At 38.5% G+C, this 24,997-nt stretch overlaps 1 protein-coding gene across 5 annotated transcripts in view; it reads right to left on the bottom strand.

Annotated features, from left to right (window-relative positions):
* LAMA1 (laminin subunit alpha 1) overlaps positions 1-24,997 on the bottom strand; it is a 98,154-nt gene that overhangs the window by 67,101 nt on the left and 6,056 nt on the right. For 3 of the 5 annotated variants that reach the window (XM_085052580.1, XM_085052581.1, XM_085052585.1), the window contains exons 2-4: positions 10,108-10,278; positions 9,648-9,760; positions 2,116-2,358 (exon numbers count right to left, since the gene is read on the bottom strand). In XM_085052580.1, the coding sequence (XP_084908706.1) occupies positions 2,116-2,358; positions 9,648-9,760; positions 10,108-10,278 (527 nt within the window). Of the gene's footprint in view, positions 1-2,115; positions 2,359-9,647; positions 9,761-10,107; positions 10,279-18,425; positions 18,556-19,191; positions 19,277-24,997 lie in introns of those variants that run through there. The other 2 variants (XM_085052584.1, XM_085052583.1) reach the window with 2 other exon arrangements.

Raw genomic sequence — 24,997 nt, 5'->3', positions numbered from 1 at the left:
AAGAGTTCCAAGATTCACTAAGGCAGGCTGTGAAATATTCTGTGCAGGGAATATTCCTGTGTGACAGACAATCCAGTTACGAAGGAGCAGCCTGGCCTTTGTGAATGACAGCTTTTATGCATATATGTTTATTTGCTGGAGGGCAGGAAGGCTCTCCAGAGGGATTGGACTGGCTGGATTGATGGACTGAGGCCAGCTGGATGAGGTTCAACAAGGTCAAGTGCTGAGTCCTGCCCTTGGGTCACAACAACCCCAGGCAGTACTACAGGCTGGGGCAGAGTGGCTGGAAGGGTGCCCAGCAGAACAGGTCCTGGGGGTGCTGGTCAACAGCAGCTGAACATGAGCCAGCATGTGCCCAGGTGGCCAATAAAGCCAATGGCATCTTGGCTTGCATTCAGAACAGTGTGGCCAGCAGGACCAGAGCAGGATCATCCCCCTGTACTCAGCACTGGTGAGGTCACACCTCAAATCCTGTGCTCAGCTCTGGGCCCCTCAGTTCACGAAGGACATTGAGGTGCTGGAGCAAGTCCAGACAAGGGCAGCAGAGCTGGTGAAGGGTCTGGAGCACATGTCCTGTGTGGAGCAGCTGAGGGGGCTGGGACTGTTTAGCCTGGAGAAAAGGGGGCTCTGGGGGACTTTGTCACTCCCTACAACCAGCTGAAAGGGGTTAGCCTCTTCTCCCAGGCAACAAGTGACAGAACAAGAGGAATGGAAATAGCCTGAAATTGTGCCAAGGGAGTTTTAGACTGGAAACTGGGAAAATTTTTTCATGGAAAGGCTTATCAAGCACTGGAGGAGGCTGCCCAGGGAAGTGGTGGAGTCACCATCCCTGGAAAGAGATGTAGATGTGTCACTTTAACAACATGGCTTATGGGTGAACTTGGTGGTGCTGAGTTAATAGCTGGACTCAATGACCTTGAAAGTCTTTTCCAACCTAAAAGATTCTATGATTCTTTATAGTACACAAATATTTAATGTTGCCATTTTTTGTGTTCCCCATTACTGCACTCAGAAAAAAAAAGCAACGTTTTGGATAGTGTAGTCTAATTATGTGTACCATCAGGACAAATGAATGAGAAATAAAGGCCACTGAGTTGAATTTCTGGCATCCCTGGAGCTGGAGTTGTATGGCTTACTAAATATACATTACAAGCAGCATTGTTCATATACAGTCACCCTAAGGGTCTTCTGGTTAGTTGTGTGGAGAGACAGGTTAAGTTTCTTAGCTCCATCTGTTCTGTTGCTTATATGTTGACCATATGCTCACAACAATGTAATAAACATTTCATTAATTGAAATGAAGTCCCATTAATTCATTTCATTATGGGACTTCATGTTACTGAATTGCACTGTTCTTTTTCTTGCCGATAGTTTTAAGTTTATGTGAATGGCTACGTACAGTCCAATCCCTTTTTAACCAAGAAATAAAAACATATTGATTTCTATGAAGTTAAGAGTTACTAGCATTCTCCACAGGATAACACCACACTTATTATCACGGTCATACATTATAGCATTCACGACGGAGTAACCGCTGGTTTTAATGTATCATTTCATTATGTGGCTGCCTCTCCGTAATAAATTACACAAGTACTGTGAATAGAGTTTGTTAAAAGAAAAAACAATCAACAGCGAGGCTGCACAACTTGCAGGCCTTTTAATTATGCTACATCCTTGAAACAATGCCAAGGCTTGTTTAGGAGTTCCAGCTGTGCTGAGCACTTCAACAGTGTTTGCAGCTTTATCTCACAGAACCAGGTGTTCCTAACACAGGAGTTTTCTCTGCTAAATGAAAAAACTGGCAGAACACAGAGCCTCTGTTATAGTTTTTTGGGATAAAGGAACTAATAATTCACAGCTAATTGCTACCATCAAATTATATGGAAAGAGAGAACAAAGAGTTCAGTAATGGGAACACATAGAGCCTAAGACATATTTCATCCCAACATTTTGAAGCTTGCCATACTGGTACATGATGTAAAGATAATATTATTAAAGAAGAATGACAGACAATCTGGTAGTGTTGAGGGTGATGAACTCCACAGCTGCAATTTAAATGTTTTCTAACTGCTATCAGTCAATGTTCTTAATCACAAGCTACAACTACAAAGATACCTCTCCATGTTCCAGGGGAACTAGTCTGGAATAATAGGAGGTGCAGATCACTTCATCATCTCTCTTATAAGTTGGCGGCCCAATTCTTGGTGTAATATTGTAACGAGTTAAACATTCAGTATCACTAATTGCATAGTACTGCCATGGTCTGAACTCTGTGCCATCTATGGAGTGTTCCAAAATCCAGTTTCCAGGTCGTGGAGCATTAGCAGCTTTGATGATGACATATGCAACTTGAAAGACCTGAAAAAAATGCAAGAAGAAAATGTTAACACTTCATTGTACTGCAAAAGACCACTGGAAGCCAAGTGAGTAGTAAATTTAAATTTTAAAAGCAGTATAAAGTTTGCCTGGGGAGAGGGTAAATTTGGTACAGTAACTCTGGAAAAATTTTTTGCACATGTGTCAACAGGTCCATCTAATTCTGCCCAGGGCATCAGTCAGTGCTGATGTAATAGCTGAAATCTATATCTATACTGCACATTTCAGGATTAGTTGGGTATAACAATCTATGAGAAATGTTCTGCTTTTCTGAACAACTGAGGGCTTCAAAGAACTGGGTTTTGGTTGGGTTTTCTTGTTTGTTTGTGCTTGGTTTTTTGTTTTTGTGGGATTATTTATACATGTAGCCCAAAAAACTAAATATTTTTACATTTTAGCACGGAGTGTAGTCTTCTCTGTAACAGCATTTCTGATAAACTTTTTACACCCTATGCTACAAACGTCTTTGCATCATAATTTCATTCCATGTTAAAGTTATTTCAGCAGAAGACTACTTACAGACACTGTTAAAAATACACAGAGACAAATAAGCTGCATGTGACAAAAATAAGCATGATAAAATAGCTAATATTCTTGAGTAAGGTTAAGATGTATATGAGTTATGCAGGTATCTTGACTATTATTTTGAGAACCCTGGGTCCAAAGTGAATCCCCACCCACACTACAGGACTGTTCAGCACTTCTGTGAGCAGGCAGGGCAGTATGTAAGTTCTTATCACTTTCTAAATCACTTTTGTCATGGCAGCCAGATAACTTGCACTGGCCCCAACTCACTACAGCACCAGACACGAATACTGAGGTGCACTTACTGCAAAGCCACCATGATCTGCCTTACCCAGCACCTCCTACATCATCTCACTCAAAAATCTGCATTTGCACATTCATAAGACTCCTATATACGAGCTTAATGTTTCATATACACTGGAGTAACAAGCCACATTTAGATGAAAGCAAAACTATTTTTCAAACATCTCGGAGGAATGTATTCCCACTTGAGCAGACTGCCTGTTCAGCTGCTATTATCACAATTCCTGTCTGCATGTTCAGTATTAATACTATGTTGAGCTCCAATTTGGCTGCAATCAGTTCTTTCATATGTTATAAATTTAAATTTTTAGGGCTTTTTTTTTTTTTTTTTAACAGATTAAAGCCAGAGCAAGCACAATACTTGCCACATGAAAGCAGGTTTTGATTTTGCCAAATGGGGAAATAAACTCACAAAGATAAATAGTAACTGCATTGTGTATGCAATTCAGGAAACTGCTTTTGAAACGAAACATTATTTAAGGGAACAAACCTTTGATTAGGAGATCTTGAACACATGAGAAGGAAAAAAATTGGTGATACTTATCTTCAAGTTATTTACTACATATAATATCTTAAAAAGAGTAAAAACTATCTGAATTTTTAATAAAATCAGACAGAACTTCAACAACAATATTCAGTCTGATTACAGGCACACCAGTTTTATCCTTTTAGATATCAATCAGATACGAACAGAACATTTCTAGTTGTTTCAATAAATATGAACATTTACAGAAACTGAGGATTTTACTGTGACATTTCAGCAATGCAAGCAAATGCAAGCAAAAGGAGAAGCCAGCGCAGTCTTTCAGTCAGTCTTACAGTCTTAGAAATAAAATTTCTCTGGGGTCTGTGAATCCTCTGTTGTTTGGCACAATCTTAAAATTTGATCAAAGTTAAGTGAATATCAAGAATTATAATCAAGCTTCCATGAAGAGAAGATCCCCTTTTAAATAAATCTTACATCATGCCAATAATCTCCAACTGAAAAAAAGGGCAAAATACATGGTTTTAAAGGAAAAAAGGACATCATGGGGGAAGACTTCAAGTCAAACAGCTATACTCCCTACACACAACTTGTGTTTCATTTATTCAGTTAGTGCTATTTGAGTTAAATACCTGTTTTGCACTCAGTTATGCACAAGCAGAATCTGGTGTATCATATTTCAGTACCCCAAGCCTGAAGACACTTGTATGTGACAGGAGTTGCTTGTTATGGGTGTTTTCTCCATCACAGATGAGAACTTCACACAATTATTAAAACTAGAGAAGTTTTATTGACTCAGCTTAGAAACAGCTATGCATTTCAAAGTTCCTTTGAAGACAGTAATCCTTCTCAAATGCATAAAAGATGTAAGAGTGGAACCCAAATTTTTTTCAAATATCATGGTAGAAAATTTCCCTCAAAAACTCTCATATGTCCTTTATTTATTTATTTTTCTTCTCTGCTTGCTACTGCTTCCCTACTTATTACACAGTTGGCTGAACAACAAATGATCTACTTTTGATTACACTGAGATTTTTCAAGACCCATTATAGTCTGCAGCTGATGTGGCTAGTTTTAAATCCAGTTCCAACTAGTAATAATGAGCTATCCTTCATCACAAACTAACTGCTTCAGTAAAAGGTATTCATAAGAGTATTCAAGTTAAATTTATTCTAAATATCAAGTTTCTTCGTGAGGAGAGAGTGGAGTGAAAAGCCAGTCAAATATTAACATTTTCACAGCAGCTGTGCACAAATTCAATGCACAATTCAATAAACTGAATATTTTCAAGCCTTTTTTTCCAGAAAAATAGAATCCACAGTTGGTACTCAAGACACCTAGGGACTGATTTCTTCTGCATGTCTACAGTTCAGAGACAGCTGCAATGCAGATATTTAACACCAAAATCTCTAAAGAAGCATTCAAAAAATCAGTGAATGATTCTATAAACATCAAAGTATGCAGTGTGTAGAAAATCACTGCCTTCTTTTCCTGTGGATCTTCTCAACTCTTTCATTTACACACATAGCTCACAGGTATCCCATTTTACTTCACAGGTAAATTCACAGGATAATGAGTATCAACAACTTCAGGAAAATTTGTCAGTCCCTGAAATAATATAGGTTAAATAAAGAAATTAGGGATTTTGTATAGGTGTTCTCAGACTCAAGAAGTCACAAGACAAGCTACCAGTAGGAGCTATATTCTAGGGGATTATGTTTCCAAGCAAGGGAATGAAGCTGGAGGAAGGGACCAAGGTGCCCACACTGCTCACAGATAAAGATGTTTTAAGCAATGTCAGTAGGCAGGGGTTTTGCAGACCTTGTATCCCACAGCCTCTGCAACAATGGGGCAAGTAAAAGAAAATCATGTAATGTAAACTGATTTTCCAACATCTTTGAGTACAGTTTTACAGAATTTGACTTTTTTAAGTTCTTCAGGTTTGAAAATCACCAAAGGCAGTTTCTTATCACTCTCCACATCCATTCAGCATGCACCGACCAGCCATGTGATAAACCTGAGCAAGAGCTAATGATTTGTACACTTTAATTTGACTGTATAACTTTCTCAGAACTAATTTCCTTATTGAACTACAAGGGTAAAAAGGGCAAGTCAAAGCAAGTTAGCAATTCCAAAGCAGCCATAGATTAGAAGTGTCATTTTACAGGCATTTCAATCCTTACTTTTAAGATCAGCCAAATAAACTTGTACTAAAAAACCTCTTCTTTGTAGCTGCAATGCCAACAAAACAAGTAATTTCTGCTATACTTAGATTTTTTAACATCCTCGTTTCCCTGAATGCAGATCCAGCAACAAGTGCATAACTCTTGAATACTCTCAAAGAGTAGAAGACTACATGAAGGGATATAAATCAGCTTATATTGTTCGCAGAAATACCTTTTTAAGGGATAAAGACAGCTTCGGGCTCTTAGAGACTGGTTGCAACATTTTGCTCTGATGATTCTGTGACATTAAAACTGCAAAATACACTAAAACCAGCAGAACTTCTAGTCACATGAGTTATCTTTTCCTTAAGATTTTAATTCGTTATGTGCAAACATTAATTTGGAATAGAAGAAAAATTCATTTTACTCAAGAATTTTATTGTGAGAATGTCCAGATGAACACCCTGAATCTTGCATCATCAGTTTTACAAAGCCACAAAAGGCTTTTAGAGAAAGCCTGCCACATACAGTGAATTAGCATTAGTCCAGTGAAGTCAACAGAATACTATTTTTTTACATCCGCAAACAATATATCTTTACAGAAACCTGTTCTTGCCAGTTCATTTCAAGATGAAAGCTCTGTACAAATCATATTATTCACATTCTTTTTTACTTTCTAATAGCAGAAACTACAAATTACTCTTACATCAGCCTCTAAATGGCAATCCAGTACTCATAGAATATTCATGAGCTAGGACTTAATCAGAAGTGGAGTTTTTTTCTTAACTCAACTTGTTACTATGGGTCTTCCAAGAAGAACTGGTCTTACTTTGCAATTTAAGAACTTAGTGATATACAAACATCTGCCTTTCTGCTACACGAAATATACAGAATACATTTAAATACCTTTAGAAGCCTGAAGCAAGGTAATAAAACTGAGGTAAGTAGCCTTTTTTTAATGGTGCCACAGAGTAGTATTTTACAGCTGGCTCAATCACACCACCTAAATACATCATAGCCAGCATTTATTAAAATTGTAATTTCACAATGCAACTGCCCAGAGGAGTCAAACTCAGGCACAAAAATGCTGTTTTTACAGAAAACTGCCGCTGTGTATTTTGTTTCTGTAGAACTACCAGTGTAGGAAGCACAAGCCCATAAATCAAATCTTAGTGTCTTGTACGTCAATCCTACACCTCATTGCTAAACTACTCTTTCCTCAGTTCTGGAGCATTGCCATACACTTAATGGAAAGGGGGAGGAGGAGGCAGTGAAGTGGGAAGGAAAGACAATCATACATCTGGATCCTGGAAAGACTGAAAGGCACACTAGAATAAATGCAGCTAATTGTCATGATCTATATGAGCTAAAAAATCATGACATAAGCACTAACTATCCTTATAAAATGCTTAGTATTACCTATAAATAGCACAGATTCTGTGAAGGAGAAAGATAAAAACAGCTATTTCAATACTGATTTTATTAGCCAGCCTTCTTTTCTTACTGAGATTCCATCAAACTACTCTTTAGTACAGCTGGTTTTAGACTAAATAGACTAAATACAAGGTAGAATATTAGCTGAAAGAATATCCTTTATTCCCTTCAACTTTGAGCCAAGAGAAGAAAACAGTCACAGAGATTCACCTAGGGAAAATGGAATGGAGTCAGTTTTCACCAGCTAAGGGAATCTTCCCCATATTTGCCAGCCAAGTCTATGTTTCAGCACTTATCAACCCAACCACTTGGTTATATCTCTAAACTGTATATTGGTAATAATCCCAAGAAATAATCAATTCTTCTTAGTGCTAGAACGTCTGATAATTACACAAAAAAACCCCATAAATAATGACTAGATGGTCATTTTTCACATCACAAAAAGGTGTGGATATATTCTGTACTCTGGCAAGGAAAGTTATAGGAGTTGTTCACTTCAATATAGTATTTGACAGATTTAATGCACAAAGCTCAAAATGAAAAAAAAATTATCAGTGCTGAAGTTATACTGAGCACAGGTTCTGACTTTCAGGAATATTTTTACAGGTCCTAGAAGATTATTTTAACTCATTATGAAACAAATGTACAAACTAAACAATTACTAAAATCACCAAGGTCCTTCGTATGCTTTTCTTTTGTGTTTTTTTTACTTATGCTGGCTCGCTTAACGTAAGCACACTAAGTCAGCTCTAATAATTCATTGACTTCAAGCAGTCTCTATTAACCAAATCCTTTCTCACAGAGCAGTAATTTGCATTCAGTTTGCATAGCCCTAGATGCCTTCTCTCTCTTAAACTCTCTAGGGAAAACACAGAAAAAAGGCCCCTTAGGGGAAACTTTTCAAATCGAATTAGGGAAACTGAGCGTGGGTCAGGAGAGGAAAGATATGTATTTGTTGAAACATCAACAGCACTAAGTCTGGAGAATAAAAGATTCAGAGGGCAGCTCAGCTGGTCTATTTCCAAAGTGAAATTGTTCTAGGAGGATAAAAACTAAGGCATTCCCTCCTCCTTCATTTTTCCTTCCTGTTTGTCCATTTACAAACCAAACACAAAGCTGGCTCTTCAAACAACATGAAAATCCTATCCAACCCTTCTGTCACTGACAAAAGACACCCTGTGATTATTTTCCTAACAGTTCTGCTTTCTAATTAAAGAGCAAACTAGGCACTTGCTTAACCTAAGCTTTATTTGAAAACATCAAAGTTAAATCTTCTGTTTTAATCTTTAAAAAAACTTTTAAGCAGGGTCTAGAGATCCTGCAAAAGCTTCTTACCAATTCTACTCCTCAAGTATGCATTTCTTAGTAAGTAATAAGGCTGCTTCTTCTTCCAGAGTTTGGAAGCATCCCCATATTAATAATGAATTGTTGAGCTATGACTTTCAAACAACTTAGGTAGGCCAGCACATATATCTGTTCAAAGCAAAACAACAAGAAAAAGCCAAGAAAAAAGTATTTTCTTCAGCAATTATTTCGTCTTTTCTTGGAGCAATGTAGGAGATTTCTGCTTCTTATATGTCTAACAGACAAACTAATAAATTAGCAAATTCTCCGTACAGTTTAGCAGCTTTCTACCTAAGAATGATGAATCCCTCCAAGTCTGGCCATAGAGAGTGGCCAAAACAGAGGAAACAGCTTTTGCCCAGACAGTTCCGGACTCGCCAAGGTCAGAAATCACTGTTTCAGAAATATAATCCCTAACTCTGCCAACAGCTGACAGCAAAAATTCCTAGAAGATATAGTTTAGAGCATTTCTTCACAGTGCTCCTTCCAACAAGACAGTGATCAGAATCATTCAGATGCATCCTCACATATAAAATGTGTGCTTGGACCAATGCCCTGGAAACACTGCTGTTTAAGTTCTTGATAACACAGACTTCAAGTCAATTTTAAGAGAGAAGAGGTGGAGGAAAATAGTATCATAGGACTGCTGGAGAAAAGATAGAAAGGTGAGGCAGAGGAAAGTTGCCACGAAAAAGGAATTGGTTACCAAGACAGAAAGAACATGGATGAGAGTAAAAACTCTCATCCACACAAGCACAATTGTTACTGTGCCATGAATTACAATGGTGCCATTCCATTGAAAGGAATGAAATCTTCAAGATGCTCTAGAACAATAATTGAAAACCTAATCTGTTTAAAGTAAGTTCATTCTAACTTTCCCTATGTATATTTAACTAAAGTGCTACTAAACAGTTAACTGCTACATATCCTACCATTTAAACACAGAGAAGCTGCAATCAATTGTATTGGCTTGTATCCTACATACATTTAATGACACTCACGTAAATGTGACTCACCTGCCTTAAATCCAAGGTGATGGTGACCCAGTGGTACTGCCTTCCATTCTGAATGCTGGGACTCTGCCACCAGTTATTGGTACCATCAATTGCACTGGAAATTGGGTGCTGCTCTGTCTCAAAGAAAAATAATTAAACATCTCTTGAAAATAAATCTCACTGTGTTTTTCTGAACCAGCACATTCATTTCACACAGAACACAATCTCTTCGTGTCATAAAGAAGTAAAAGCTGAAATCTGCCCTCAGACACAAAGCTTGTCACTGGATCTTGCAGTGCTCAGCAGTGATATACAGTGCTCACACTTTCCAACAGCTCTTTGCTCAAAGGTAATTGCACGCACATACTAGAGACTGAAACTAAAACATATTTGACTCCAATACACTCTGTATTCATGGAGAAGGGTTTAAAAAAAAGACATAAACCCACAAAACAAACAAAAACTGAAATATGAAGCTTGCCTTTGGGATTGGCGCTGTGACGGTCACAGACGCGGCACTGGGCATTGCGCAGGGGCCGTCCAGGGACGTGCTCCACCAGCTTGCAGAACATCTCAGGTCCCTTCTCCCCACAGGTGGCATTGGTGGAGATGTGAGCATTGCTGGCCAGGTTCAAAATGGCAGGGAACAGGCCTTGAAAGAAATAATGTTGATCAGACACATCGTAAGGCATGCAACGCTGGCAACCTGACAGCAGTATCCCCGTTACTTCACTCCGCATTTGGATGTTTTATGCTGAGGAACACAAGGGTTTGCAAATGAACTTCCTGGTTACTAAACCTTCCCTTGCACTGTGAATTGATCAAAACCTGGAGGACAACTGGCCCACTGCCAGAATCAAGGGGGAATTGTAGAGCACACACTCAGCCCTTGTGGAAAACGGCATTTAACATCAGCTCTCTCTGCAGCAGCAACACCACTGACCTCAATAAGACACTCCAGGCTTGAAAGATTTAAGGACTGAACTTTAGACCTTTGCTACAGGGTTTTCTGCAGTCTCTGTATAGTCTAAGGGATATTTGGTTGCCACTTATTAATCTGTACACAAACACTTCACTATACTTTCAAATAGTTTTGCTCTTGTGCACTGGAATAATGTAACAACAGACTAAGTTTCAAGATCACTTCTACCAGACCAGGAGTCCGTAGCTGTTTCTAAAAGGAGTAAAGTTTTACTTTGGTTTGAAGGCTACTGATAAAATTTCAAGAATACTGTATGTGACAGAAGTTAAGCACAGCTTCCCAGCAATGCTGTTATCAGCTTCCAGCTGTCCCTCATGAGCTAAAAAGCTTTTATTTCTTGCATGGTTATGGTTTAACAGAAATACTCCATTTCCACTCTGAAAAAGAGAAGCAATTTTGGAAAGGGGAGTCCTGTCTTTAGAGATTAAAGCCAATGGGCCAAAATCAAAGCTAGAACCTTGGTCTGGCACATTAAAAATGCCCCAAAAAATTGCTAGTGTTGCAATAGTAAGGCATTAAAATAACTTTTTTCTTCTGCTAAAAGGAAATCTGAAAAAATAAATACCAAGCCGTATTTGTGAAAATCTGTGCCTTTTTTGCTAGTAAAACAGTATGAATTCTTTTACTTCATTATCTACCATATACATCAAAACAGACTGCAGTATTAAAAGTTTTGCTTTCCTTAGCTCTTTATTCATATAAATATCTCAAAGGCAGGTAACATGAGGATAGTTCCAGACTCTTCTCAGTGCTGTTCAGCAACAGGACAAGGAGGAACAGAGTTAGTTTAGTTCCATAAACTGAAACAGAAGTTTTACCTCAACTTGAGGAAGAACATCTTTGCACTGGGCATGGCAGAGCTCTGGCACAGGCTGCCCAGGGAGGTCATGGAGTCTCAATATCTGGAGACATTCAAAACCCACCTGGAACAAGTTCCTGTGTCACTTGCATAGGGTCACCCTGCCTTGGCAGTGGCATTGGACCAGATGATCTCCAGACGTCCCTTCCTTCCTAAGAATTCCGTGATTCTGTGATCTCAACAAGGCTACATTCAATATTCCTTTAAAGTGTCTTTGCCCAGTAATTGCATTACCCTAGAAAGCCTGGAGAAAAGTTTCAGTGTTATTTAAGACTTGCCTTCAGCTATTGAAAATTGGGCTAAATCCTAACCCCCTGCACCACAGTATGAATAACAAACAGTGTGTTTTCAATTGTGCTATACTTGAAACTCAATAGGAGGGAGATGGAGCCTTTTATTTTTTTTAATCCTAACTTCATTTATGTCAAATCCAGACTAGGTCAGAGGCCTTGTTCTCATTACACCTAAATCTGATGCAGATGAGGATGCTGAAGACATCCTATTGACCGCTCTAGTGAGGCTCTTCTGCCAGGCTTCTCTCACCTCACGCAGTACATGTGTAGTGTAGCTCCAGAGCTAAAGCTCAAGGCAAAGAAGAAATCCACCCTCTGTTTTCCTGCTGGACAAGAAAGCTCAGTGGTGCAAGAGGGTATCCTTTTTAACATTACTCTCCAATGATATAAAATCTTTCTTGTTCAGTATTCATTACTGTTCATGCAGGGGACTACCAGTCTATATCTTCAAGAGCTATCCATTGCTTTCCAGGTCATCCATTACCTTTACTCACGTTACACAGTAGCCCTGCCATTTCTTTCCAAGATCATTCACTATAGTGAAACAATTTGCTTCCAATAACCTTCAGTCAACAGACTTGTGCCAAATAATAGCAAAAGTATCTTGTGATGAGTTTTATGGGTCCCACAGAGATTAAAAAAAGAGCATTTAGATCCAAGTGAGTTGCACTGGAGTTTTGCCCCAGGATCCAAACAAAAAGCAAGAGGTTGGTAGCTTCATCCTGCATCTCTTCCAATCCTAGATGATTGTGCTCATCTCTGAATCTCTTTACCACAATTAATTTTTACGGCAAACTGCAGAGGTGCAGTCACTGATTTCAGAAAAGATCAAGAACAGTGTAGGAGATGATTTACTAGGAAACCATAAGCATCTGCAATAAATTAAATGGGGAAAAGGCAAATTTCAAATAAATGAGTTGCATCATCAAAGAACATTGTTCCTCTTTATTCTTTTACTAAGAAAAGCCAGGTATTCAGAGTTATGAGTTCAAAAGCTCTTAGATGCCACTCTGCCAGCCTCCCTTCACCCTCACTCCTCCATCTCCCACAAAAAAACCAACAGAAAACCAAACATCAGGTAAGATATATTTTTATGCCTTATAGGAAGGAGTAGGTATGATAAAGATGAGCAATCATAGAATCAGTCACTTCTATGAGCCATTTACAGATAAACAGGTAACTGTCATCATACCCTGGTGTGAAATGCAAGTGGCCGTAACAGACAAAACTCCATCAAGAGATACCACATTTCATTAAACTGAACCTTTAGCAAATGATATTTGCATTTTTAATGACATGACAGCATCATTTAATCCTTAGGAAAGGACCTCTGAGATCATCAAGTCCAACCTTTGTCTGATTACCATACTGTCAACTAGACCATATCACCAAGTGCCATATCCAGTCATTTCTTGAGTGACTCTACCACCTCCCTGGGCAGTCCACTCCAGTGTTTAACAAGCCTTCCCCTGAAGAAATTAGTCCTGATGTCCAGCCTCAATCTCCCCTGGCACAGCTTAAAGCTGTGTCCTTTCATCCTGTTGCTTGTTGCCTGGGAGAAGAGGCTGACTCCCCACCTGGCTACACTCTCCTTTTCAGGGAGTTGTAGAGAGTGGTAAAGCCTCTCTTGAACCTTCATTCCTCCAGGCTAAAAAACCCCAGCCCTCTCAGCTGCTCCCTCACAGGATTTACCCTCTAGACCCTTCACCCATTTAAGTTACACAATTTTATATCTACAGTACAGCACAAATAATTGATTGAATTGATGATGTTATTCCCACTAGAAAATAAGGCAAGTGCTCCATGCAAAACCATCACTGTCTCACGGCTGAGCTATCAGGCTCCATTAGCACATCAGGCAACTGTAGTTCTGAGCCAGCCTTGAGAGATGGCAACAGATCCATATGGAGCTGTACTGAATTCAGCACTAGACTTCCCAGGTCACTCATCTACTTTGATTGCCTATACTCTATTTGTAAAAGTACCTTGCAGCCAACTTTGCACTTAAGCACTTGTTACTTCAGGTCTCCACCATCAGACCCATCTCTCTTTGGGAATTACAGCTCAGCATTTTGCAAGAAACTATGGTGGTCCTGAGACAAGGTGGAAGAATTTTTAAATTAAACTAATTTACTTCTAAATAGCTCTTTTCATGGTAAGGTGAACTCTTTCATTTTTTTCCAGCTACTCTGCTGCTCATTTCCCTCAAACTAGAAATTCTCACACACACCAATGCCAGAAAATGAAGTGTATAGATGTTAATTTGACCTTGAGAAAGAATAACAACTGGTTAATTACAGCTCAGCACAAAAGCTGAGCACAATGTTTTCATTAGATGTTCAAGCACATTGCTCTCATTTGTAAGGACTTGGTTTTAGCCAAGATGCATGACTAAAACTCAGTAAGGGAGAACTGAAAATCTGAGTGGGTACTGCAGCGGCGAAGAAATTATATCACTCAGAGCTTTCCTACAGAGACAAAACACCCCAAGCTCAGTGAAATTGGAGGGAATTACACCCCTAGTAAGGTGACCTGCAATGTGAATGGGGCAGAATTTGCCACATCCAGACTCTACAATGTTCAGTCCTTCACTAAATGACAAGAAGTAATAGAGAGGCTAGATGGATTTTTTGTATGTATGGATGGATACACCTGATTTACTGCACATGAGCACATCAATTCCATAGCACTCATGCAATGGGTCTGACATTCCTGCACTTACTGAGCATTTGTTCTAGCTCAGATAGCCTGTCCACGTAAAGCAGCATCAGTGCCCTCCAACAACATTAGACTTACTCGCCATGCTCAGCCCACAGCTGAGATATCCATCACTAATACAAATATGGAAATCATATGCATTTGTGTGCCATTTATCAAAGGCTTTTCAGACTTTTTTCCGTTCCTTATATTTAAGTTTTCTCAATGTAGGACCCTTGGCTGCATTTTGTACAGCTAGAGCTGAATGAACCCCCAATTTCATTTTCTAATTAATGATTCTTTCAATCAGGAAATTAATAGTATTTCAGCTCTGCTCTGTTTTGGGTAAAAATGGATTTGTGTATTTCGGCAAAATGCATGTGTGATCTGTGTTTTGACCATGTTTAACTGTATGAACTCTCACAATGTGACAGACAGGGTAAAACTACTATCTACAGATGGTACATGAAGAAAGGGAAACAGTCCCCAGAATAAAAATGGTCATCACAGAGGCATAACTGATTAAAATAATTTCTTTTACAAACACAGTTGTACAAACAGAAGATTGCACATGAGAGTTCTGCTTTACATATGCTTCAGTACATCACAAAATAAGTTCAATAAGCACAATAAAGATGATAATAGTTTGATCTGAATGGTATCCAGATCAACACAGTAAGAATAGGAAAACTCTTACGGTAATGCCATATTTAAGACAGTTTCCTTCTGAATCCGGATTCACAGATCTGTCTGATATTTCTTGAAAGCTGACTAAATTAGGGAGGTGTCTGTTGGGGATGTTTTTTTAAAGAAGATAAATTGATGGGAAATGAACACAAAAGATTATATGAAGCAAGCCAAGAACTGAGTCCAGAAAGTTTTCTGGATTGTACATTAGTGTATGGAATGAAGACTCTAAACCAGATTTCTGTGAGCAACGTTGAGACATTCAGCAATGCAACAGCCTGATTTCTCCTTAAGTATTTTGGCTTTTTTATGCTGAGCTTAATAAAGCAGTAATTTGCAAGTGAACAAAGTAAATCTGACTTAAACATAAAGAGCTGATGTGTTCAGTAACAATGAGCTATTTATTGTGTCATTTTTCAGAACACAGAAACACTTCAAGGGGTTTAATCTCATTTGCAAGTTTGCGTTTTTAAAAATGTTAAGGCAATCAGCAGCTCATAACAAGCAGGCAATGTTGAAGTTTGCTCACAAGCAATGGATTCTCCATTTACTGAAAACATTTACAGAGTACACAGTGACAGTTGTTCAGAATAGCTTCAGGAGAACAGAAAGAACTAAGGACAAAATGTAAAATGTCACAGTATTAGAATGTATAAAATATGTAATAGCATTACACTGCAGAAATTGACGTTACTTTCTTTATAACATTCTCAGACAGTTTTCAATTGCGCAGATTTGGTTTAGTTTTCCTGTCCTATCCAAGTTTTGGATTAAATGAGTTTACTAAATAAAAGCCCTGGAACTATGGGGCTTGGGTTCAGATTCCAAGCCTGCTCAATAGATTTACCCTAATTGTATTTTACCAGCAAGCGTCCCTAGCTTAACCTTCTCCATACGCTTTCATCAGAATCCTACCCTATAATCACATCAAATATCTAGGCTGGTTTCCCGAAAATAAATGGGTTGAAATTGCTAACTTCTAACTACGGGAATTAAGATACTAATTCTCTCTTCTTACAGTCAGCAAGAAATGTGGGATGTAACACTCAACCTGCCTTATAATCCACTTTGTAGAGAAGTTGCCTAAAAATATGTGTTAGCTGCAGCATTAATGCCATTTGAAAAGCTGAAAGCTTCAGCACAACTTACACAATAAGCTTAAGTAGCAAGCCACTAGTTTGAAATTCTTTTGAAAACTTATCACTCCTTTTTCTATAGCTCTACAGAGAGGAGAATTTCTGATAGCAAAATATCAAGTTTACAGGAGTTAGCTAAGGAGTATGTTCAAGGTTTTTAAAACATCTGCAAACTTTAATTTCCAATGTTTAGATAAAACTACTTCAGATTTAAAAGAAACCTCTACCATGACAAAACACTATCTTTTCTTGAAACCCGTTCCCTATTCCTTCTCATATTGTAGAGCAAAGCTGACTAATGTGTCAGTCACAGAAACACTAGCTGGTGAAGATTACATTTATTTATTTATTTTAACCACCTTTTAAAAACTCACTAAAACTTACTAAATTCTTACTAAGTAAGAACATACTAAGTCTGTCTGTTCTCAAGAGCTTCTAGTGAGGGATATTCCTCAACATCCCTGACAAGTCTACTCTGGCACTTTATCACTTTAAAAGTTACACATTTTCAGTCCTCTTCGTTGCATTCATGACCTGTCCTGATCTTGATTACAACTTTTGTTTACCTGAAAGGCTGTTATCACACACCCTTTTCCAGACTATGTAAACAACCCTCTCAACCCTTCCACAGTCCATTTTCTAAACTTCTTATCCTTCTGAGTTCTTGGCACTTCACATTTTTCCAACAGTGTGGCTCCTCAGACCTCATCAGCACCAACTGGAGTAGAATAATTTCTGAAATTCTTGACAGTTTTCTTAACACACATGAGAATAAGTTTTGTATTATTTTCCAGATACCGCAGTTCTACTTGCATTGCACACCAAGGCAAGTAAAAGATCCTGGTCTGTTGGCAGCCTGGTCAGCCATGAAAGAGAAGTATATTCCACATCAGGCCCTGGGATGAGCTCAAGTTATCCGTAAAACAGATTACTTTGCAGCCATTTGCTGAACACTGAACCATTTGCTTTCAGAACAGTCTGCTGATTATTTTACAGCTCTGACTCAGTCAAGCTTTTGCAAATCACTCTCAAACAATTCAGCTGGAGCGCCAGAGAAAAGGACAAGAAAAAAATTCATTACAGCAGTTAATGTAACAAAAAACATTCTGCTTGAACTCTGCAAGCTGTTAGAGCACAAATAAGCTACAGAGGATGAAACCTTGCCCCTTCTTCTAAATGGCAGAATCTTCTCTGCCAAATATTTTTTTTCTGCAGTTGCTTATGTGCAGTCAGCATTATTAATGAGAGCCATAATGCAGACAGGGTACTACAGCAAGAGCCTTTTACCTACTGTGGTCTGCCTTAGGCTAGATGATGTGCTAATTAGCATTCAGTGCTCAGAAATGTATTGAGCTGCAAATTTATAAAGTTGTAACACTACAGATTAATAAAATTCTGTCAAACTCAGACTGCAAACAAAGTAGACAAAAGTTGTCTCATTCAAGAATGAATACCAGCTGTACTATTCTCCCATAACTACTCTCCTCAATATAGTTTGTGAAGGTTAAAGAGCAAGTGTCTGGCATAACTTGCATGTCTTCCTTAAAATTCCCAAACACCAGCATGTAGCCAGGCTGATGGGCCCAATGTAAATGAGAATTTGAACAAGGCAAAAAAAGATGCTTTTTCTTTTCCAAAAGAGTACAGAAAACCTGAGTTCTTAAAAAAAAAAAAATTCAAAGTGTTTGAAGTATGCTATATACAAAAGGCAGTGGAAAACAGAGGTAAAGAAAGAACAAGGAAAGCGATGTCCCAGTTAAGTGTTCATTGCAAGATGCTAGATTTCCCAATATTGGCAACAGGATTGGGAACAGCCGTATTGGGAACAGCAGTATCAGGGAAAGGAAATAAAATTAGAGAGTAATGAAACTCACTAAAAATGTCAGCAACAAAGAAATCCCAGACTTCCAGATTAAACGTTTAGAAAAAGGAAAGCGAAGTAATACTAGTACATCTGCAGAAGAAACTGAAGCTTGTCCTCTCAGCTACCCAGTAATTAGTGTTTGCTTACACAAAGTATTGCATTTTTTAATACCCCAGATGGGTTAGTTTTTTTAGCATTAGTATTCAGCCTCAACTAGTATCAGTTAGGTTAGCAAGGTAAGTGTTAACAAGTTAGCTGGTAAAAACTTCACCATGTCCCACCTTCTGAGTCTGTCCATGCTCAGCTTGCAAACACAGATGTAGATCACAGAGACTGTGTCTCAACGCAGGTACTTAAATTGGAAGTAGAGAGGATAAGGATGCAAAGACATGGTCAGGGCACAGATGTTTAAAACTGAAGAAGTTCAAGCTTTTCAGCCCCATCCAGACATTGCTATAAATGAGCTACCTTGTTTCCCAAAGGAGGGGACATCATCTTTGACAGCCTGAGCAAAGAAAACACTGGTGAATACAAGAGGTTTAATAGCTTACATCCCAGCCCTGAATGTGGTTTCCAGTATTATGGCTTGGTCCTTTCACAGACTGCAGGGATTTGAGACCAAAAAAAAAAAAAAAAAAAATTACGCTCCTGGGGATAAATTAAAAAATTCTATCATCACAGAAATTTCTAATACCTTCAATACTGGTAGTAACCTGCTGCTTATTTCAATCAGAACAAACTAAGGGGTAGTAGAATGAAAACTAGCTTTAATGCTAGTTTTCAGCATCAGACAATACAACTTGATGTGAAAAGTAAGTAATTTTTGAGTATCCTATCATTCATTTCCAAAGTAATCATTCATTTCCACATAATCCATTAATTTCCAAATAATCAGTATTTCTTCTGCCAAGTCATGTCTTGCAAGTATTGATTTTTTTGTATGCTGTTGGCCAGTTCAAGAATCAGCCCAGAAATTGTCACAGCATTTACACCAAAGCAAAAGAGCCAAAAGTTGATAGATGGGCAGGCTGCCAAGGAACAACAAACCTGCCAGACCATGAAATTAGTTCTTTCTTGTTTACCCATAGCTTTTTCCACACGTTGAGGAGTCTGCATCATTGTGCCTGTTGGTTTGGGGGTTGTTCTTTCTCTTACACTAGCTTTTTTTCCTGAAGTCACCAGTTGGGAACAATCTTTGCTAAAACCTGAAGTAAATACAAGCCACATTAAAGATTTCAGCCACTATTAAAGACTTCAGTGTCTTGCCAGCTTTGCTTATATGCTGCCTAAGACACGGTATTAGCTTAGAGCAACATAACAGAAGTACTGGCATTGGGATTGGCATGTCAAAGACTGGGGACCTCAGTCACTTGTCACTTATGAAGTGTCCCAATATCAACAAAACTAAACATTTTTGTTCTTCCTGATGTAGGACCCAAAGTAGACTTCTCCCACTCACACTTAATATGACAAATAAATAACATCTCCCCCAGAACTTCTTTTCTACCACCAGTTTTCAACCTGAGGCAACTGTCTTACTTGTAAATGAAAACCCTCTTGGGTTTAATGCTAATTAAATTTGCATGCATAAATGTGCAGCTTTAGGCTGCACACCAAAGCACTTATTACAATAAAAAGGAAGTTATGACCCAGGTATCTATTAGCTCTCTTCTGATTCTAAATTTCCATTTATCACTTGCAAATTCTAGGAGACCTGAGCTTGAGAAGAATTTTAAAGGTTAAGAGGTCCCAGTCACTTCAGTACTATGACTTAGTATCACAACCAAACAAAAATATTACTACCTTTTCCCCCATGTAAACATTAAGAAGGTTAAAACACTTAGAAATACCCTTGAGTCAGTTGGCATCACCTTGTGATAATAAATTAAGCAGCTGCGCTACAAAGGAACTCTGAAATGTATTTTTCACTTAGTTCATTTAAGCTTGTTATTAACTAGCTGTACATAAACCCTAAATTTATTTCACTTTCTTAATTAAAAATAAAAGATTTTTCACTTCCTTAATATTAGAAATTGCAGCTACATTAGACAAAGTTAAATTTCTATTTAAATTAAGTGGAATTTTTCCATTTATGAACAACAGCTGTTTCAAGTTGAAGAGGTTTTGGCATCTCAGAACTACCAGCTCTTCTGCTTGCAGACACAGAAGAAAAATGTTTTTACTCCAACAGGCACAAAGCCATTATCAGGGCACATACAGCCCTGTATCACTGCCAGATCTTCCTGGGTAGAAGGAAGCACATTTCCTCCAGCTTGAATGGACCTGAAAGGATTTGCAACTGTGTAACCCCAAGGACATGCAAAACTTGGTCATTGCCTTATCTCTGCTGACAAGATTTAGCAATCTCTGATTTAAAAGGTTAATTGGGAAAAACCTGTATTTTTTTTTTTTAATTTCAGTAGTAACCAGCTGTTCAACATGCTACAGAGATGGCTTTCTGATCTCTGTAAAAAGTAAAATATATCCTGCTACTTTTTTTTCTAGGCATTTTACTTTAGGCAACAAAATAAAACAGCAAATCACCATGTTTTCTTTACTTACATCTGCTCGTCTCCGGGCACACAGACTAACAAATATACAGGGCACAAACTGCAACTATTTTAAAACATTAATAGCAAGTCAGTCATTGCACATTTTTTGTGTTTCAAACTCTCACCATGTGCAAATTCTTACCTTATTATTCTACAGTAAATGCATTTATGAGATTCAAAGGCATTTGTGTCACACAGGATAAATTCCTGAAGATGTGTAATTTTAAGTACCCAAAAAAACAGAGGGGGCAAAAAAAGCAAACAATATTTCAAAAAGTTCTCTTCTGCACTGCCATTAAATGCTCAAGAACTCAGCCAGTCACATGGAATTTCAATCAAGTGTTCTGAAAGTATTTTGCCTTTGGCCTGAAAACAAGAATGATGCATTTCAGCCCAAAGCGCAATTTTTAAGGAAAATTCTAACAGACTGAGAGTTCAAGCAGTTTAATTTAAAATTCAGCAATGTTACAATGACACTAAAATAATAGCAAGGCACAGTTGGATCCTGCCTGAAACACCCCAAAGGTTTTTTGCTGATGACTGTGGGAAATGCAGCAACAACACAGGCAGAGCTGCAGAGTGGGCAGCTTATTTCCCATTGTTCTTAAGAACAGAAAAGATAAGGAGGGCTGCTCAAATTTTAGGGAGATCATATAATCTGTCAATATTCTGTGGGATACAAAATGGGTTTTCCTCCTTGGGCCAAACATCCTGACCTCTTCCCTGCCACTGCACCACCAAGAATCACCTTCTAACCATCTTTTCCTATCACTCCTGCAGGATTCTCAGCCTACCAGAAACACCCAAACTTGCATGTGTCTATTACCACTATCAGCCATGGCAGCACAGCACCAGCAGATCTTCACACCAAGTATCCATAGTAAAGCTTCTGAGCAACCTGACACATCACTGCAGCTAAACATCAGCAGAGCAACCTCTGACCCACATCAAGATATTCACTGAGCACAGCTGTCCACCAGCAGCCGTGATTTGTACCTATTGCTTCATCACTGCCTTTGGATCACGTCCTACCACTCATCACTATGAAAAGATCCTTCAGTCATTACACAATTCATCTGGAAGTTCCCTGCCCCATCACATATATCTCTTTCTTATTGCCTCCCGAGGGTCGCCTCCTCCACCTCACAGAAAACCTGCACTGTACTTTGCAGAATCATTTCTTCAATTAGAAATATCCTTATTACATTATCAAATATGCACAAATTTAAGCTGTCTCTAGTGTGACCACTCCCAAGTAAAGAGTGGTCATCCAGACGGATTCTGCGTTTGCTGCATGCCTTCAGCGTTGAACTTGCTCTGGAGAACATTGGCAGACAGACTGTAAACCAACTTCAAGGAAGATATATTGGGATAGGTCTGGAAACTACTTAATTCCCGTAACTTTTAGTTTAAAATTCATGTTTATGTCTAAAGACAATTTCAGTATCAAGTTCACATTTTTGCATTAGCAAAAAAACAATGGTTTCTTAAATTCTGATCAAGTCCTAGCAAGATTTATTGATGTTATCTAAATAACCCAGTGACAGTAAAAAAAACCAAAAAAACATGGAGACACATAGCAGATTGGCTTTCTATTTATACAAACTTATTTCTTTATCCTGTAAGACATATATTATCATGTAAGAGTGACTTCAACTACTTTGGCAATTAAAAAAGACACACAAAATGAACACGTTAGTTAGCAACTATTGAAGGAATTAAGAACTGTCAGTAGATGTAATGTAAATCCACAGCAACTCTCCCAAAGTCAGTGAAGTTGATCTGATCTTTCAGTTTCCCATCAAAATTTTTATCCCTTCAGCATATTTTAAAGGGTGTTTTCTAGTAGAAGGCACTGAGCACACATTTTAGAGACTACAAGCTAAAATAAATAAAAGGAATCCTAGAAATTTCAACAGCATATATTTCACAACCCTAATTTAAACCACAGTTTCCACAGATCTTGACAACTCAAAGAACCTTCACGTCAAACTTTTGTTATCTAGCCCTTCACAGCCAATAAAGTAGAAACCACCTAATCATCAGAGGCATTGGCACACAGTTACAAGCCTTTTCTGCAGTCTCTTCCTAAAGCAGTGCAAGATATGCACAAAAGACAGCACTGTCAAAGAAAGTAAAATATATGAATGGTGTGGCATGCAGAATAACAAAACACACATTAGCTATTCATGCATTTCAATTAAAACTAGACAAGAAAAACCAGTGGACTTTCTCCCACAGTTTCATCAGTAGTGAAGCACTTTCAGGAGCTGGATTTCTCAAGTATGTAAAGAAACAGCCAGAAACAGGGAAGGTGGAATTCAGCTAACTGGTTTTTCAAGTACAGGCCTACTGCTGGTGCTAGACTCTCCCTGATTCACTCACTGTCTAGATACCCCTAGATGGATCTGGGATAACCCCAAGGAGTCAGGGAAGCCTGGCTGGGCTCCATCCAGCCTGGCAGCAGCTCTGTCTGGGTAGGGAGCATCAGAGGTGCAGTCAGGCTCCCCAGGCTGCCATCCTGCCCGACACCTTCTGCCCTGGCTGCAAGGTTCACTCTGCCAGCATCCACATGAACAATGAGGGATAACTCAGATCCCTGCTGGAGTCCTTCCTGGCAAGGCTGCACCCAGCCACAATCAACTGCTCTGGATGTCTCCGTTGCTACTGGGCTTTTTTCCCCTCTCCTTCCCACGCAGACATTTCTTTACACACTTCTTTGGGTTTTGTGACAGAAGGCAAAATTCCAGTCATGCTTTCAAAAAACCTAATAAAAACAGTCAATACTAATCTAAGTGACCATCAGTGACAGCTCCAATTCACTTTTATGCTCAATGACTGAATTCCAACGTTTTTCACAGTCAGCAAGACCTACCCCACTGACTTGCAGAGTTAGGATTTTGCTATTAAAACCTTCTTGCTTCATCAGGTTTGCAAGAAAAAAATAACCATCAAATAGTCAAATTAAAACTGGAGAAGTTGTTTTGAATTACCTGTACAGGTTCTGCACTGCCCTCTCAGATTTTCAGCAAATAAAAGTTACAGAAATACAATAAAGAAGGTAGTGGACATCGGTCTATTTTCAAGATCATTTTTGAGCATGCAGCAACAAAAATGCAGGCAGAGCCAAGGAGAAAAAACAAGTTTCCACTTTGGGAAGACCATTTCTTAAAGAGCTTTTTAACCTTTATTCTCATGCGGGAATCAAGATGGGGGCTGAGTCCCGCAGCGCAATAAATGAGCTCAGAGAAAGGAGTTACATTATGCTTGCAAAACAACTTTCAAATCTAAATCGTTAATCTAAAAGAATTGGTATGGGAATATCTCTGAAAGAGTTGTTACTGTATCGAATGACAGTTTCAAAAAAAAAAAAAAAATCAGCAAAAGCTAACAAGTTAAAGATGACAAAACAGAAGGAATTTATTGCTAAAGGCTGACATATCTACTCAGCCTACACAAAGCAGCAGTGGGATCTTCACAGCCTTTGTCTGGTAGGAAAAGCCCAGAAATGACAACAAAAAACCAACTCCATCAGCCCATCGACCCATATTAGCTGCTGCTTTACAAAACCTGCCAAGTTGAACTTGTGGAAGGGGCAGTGGGTGAAAATGCCTGCCATGAATCCACCTCCCTTCCAAAGGCTTTCTTAGCTCAAATGGCCACTAGAACAGTAGTGATTTTCCAGAGATGCTTAAAAAAAAAAAACACCATCAAAAATCAGGTTTCCAGGTAATAGCAAAGCATTCTACCTGCATGTTTTGCCCTGCACTTCTCAGGAATTTTAACTGCTCTTTCACATCAGAAAGTTTAAATTATGTGCATCTACACTTATATGCTATTAGAACATTGGAAGTTAGTTTATAGTCTTACAATTCTATGCTTTTCTATTTCCAGACTGTTATATATATCTAGTGTAATTACAAAAAAAGTCTTCCAGTTTTCCTGTGAAAGTGTTAGGTATATAGCTTTTAATACTCAAAAACATGTGTAAAGTAATTACTTTTCAGGGCAAAAGCAGTTTTCTCTCACTTCTAAAAAAGAACACAAAAGGATTGAGAAATCACTGAAGCCCTTAAAAAGCAGAAGTAACTAAGATAGAATGAACAGAGATATACCTAGCCTTATTTTTGCTCTGACACACAAGCAAATGAAGCACTCGCCACAAATCTCAAAGTCACAAAGCTGTGCCCTTATCCTCGAGCTCAGAGGCACAGCATAGAGCCTCTGAGATATCACTTAAGTACCTGAAAGCATAAATACATGGGAGCTTTGACTGATGTGCTCCTAAGGTTTATGCCAAC

This window comes from Lichenostomus cassidix, chromosome 2 (genome assembly GCF_008360975.1).
Source record: "Lichenostomus cassidix isolate B80296 chromosome 2, HeHo_3.0, whole genome shotgun sequence".
Classification (NCBI taxonomy): domain Eukaryota; kingdom Metazoa; phylum Chordata; class Aves; order Passeriformes; family Meliphagidae; genus Lichenostomus; species Lichenostomus cassidix.
The sequence above is the reverse complement of the archived record's forward strand: the minus strand, read 5'-3'. Positions and strand labels throughout refer to the sequence as shown.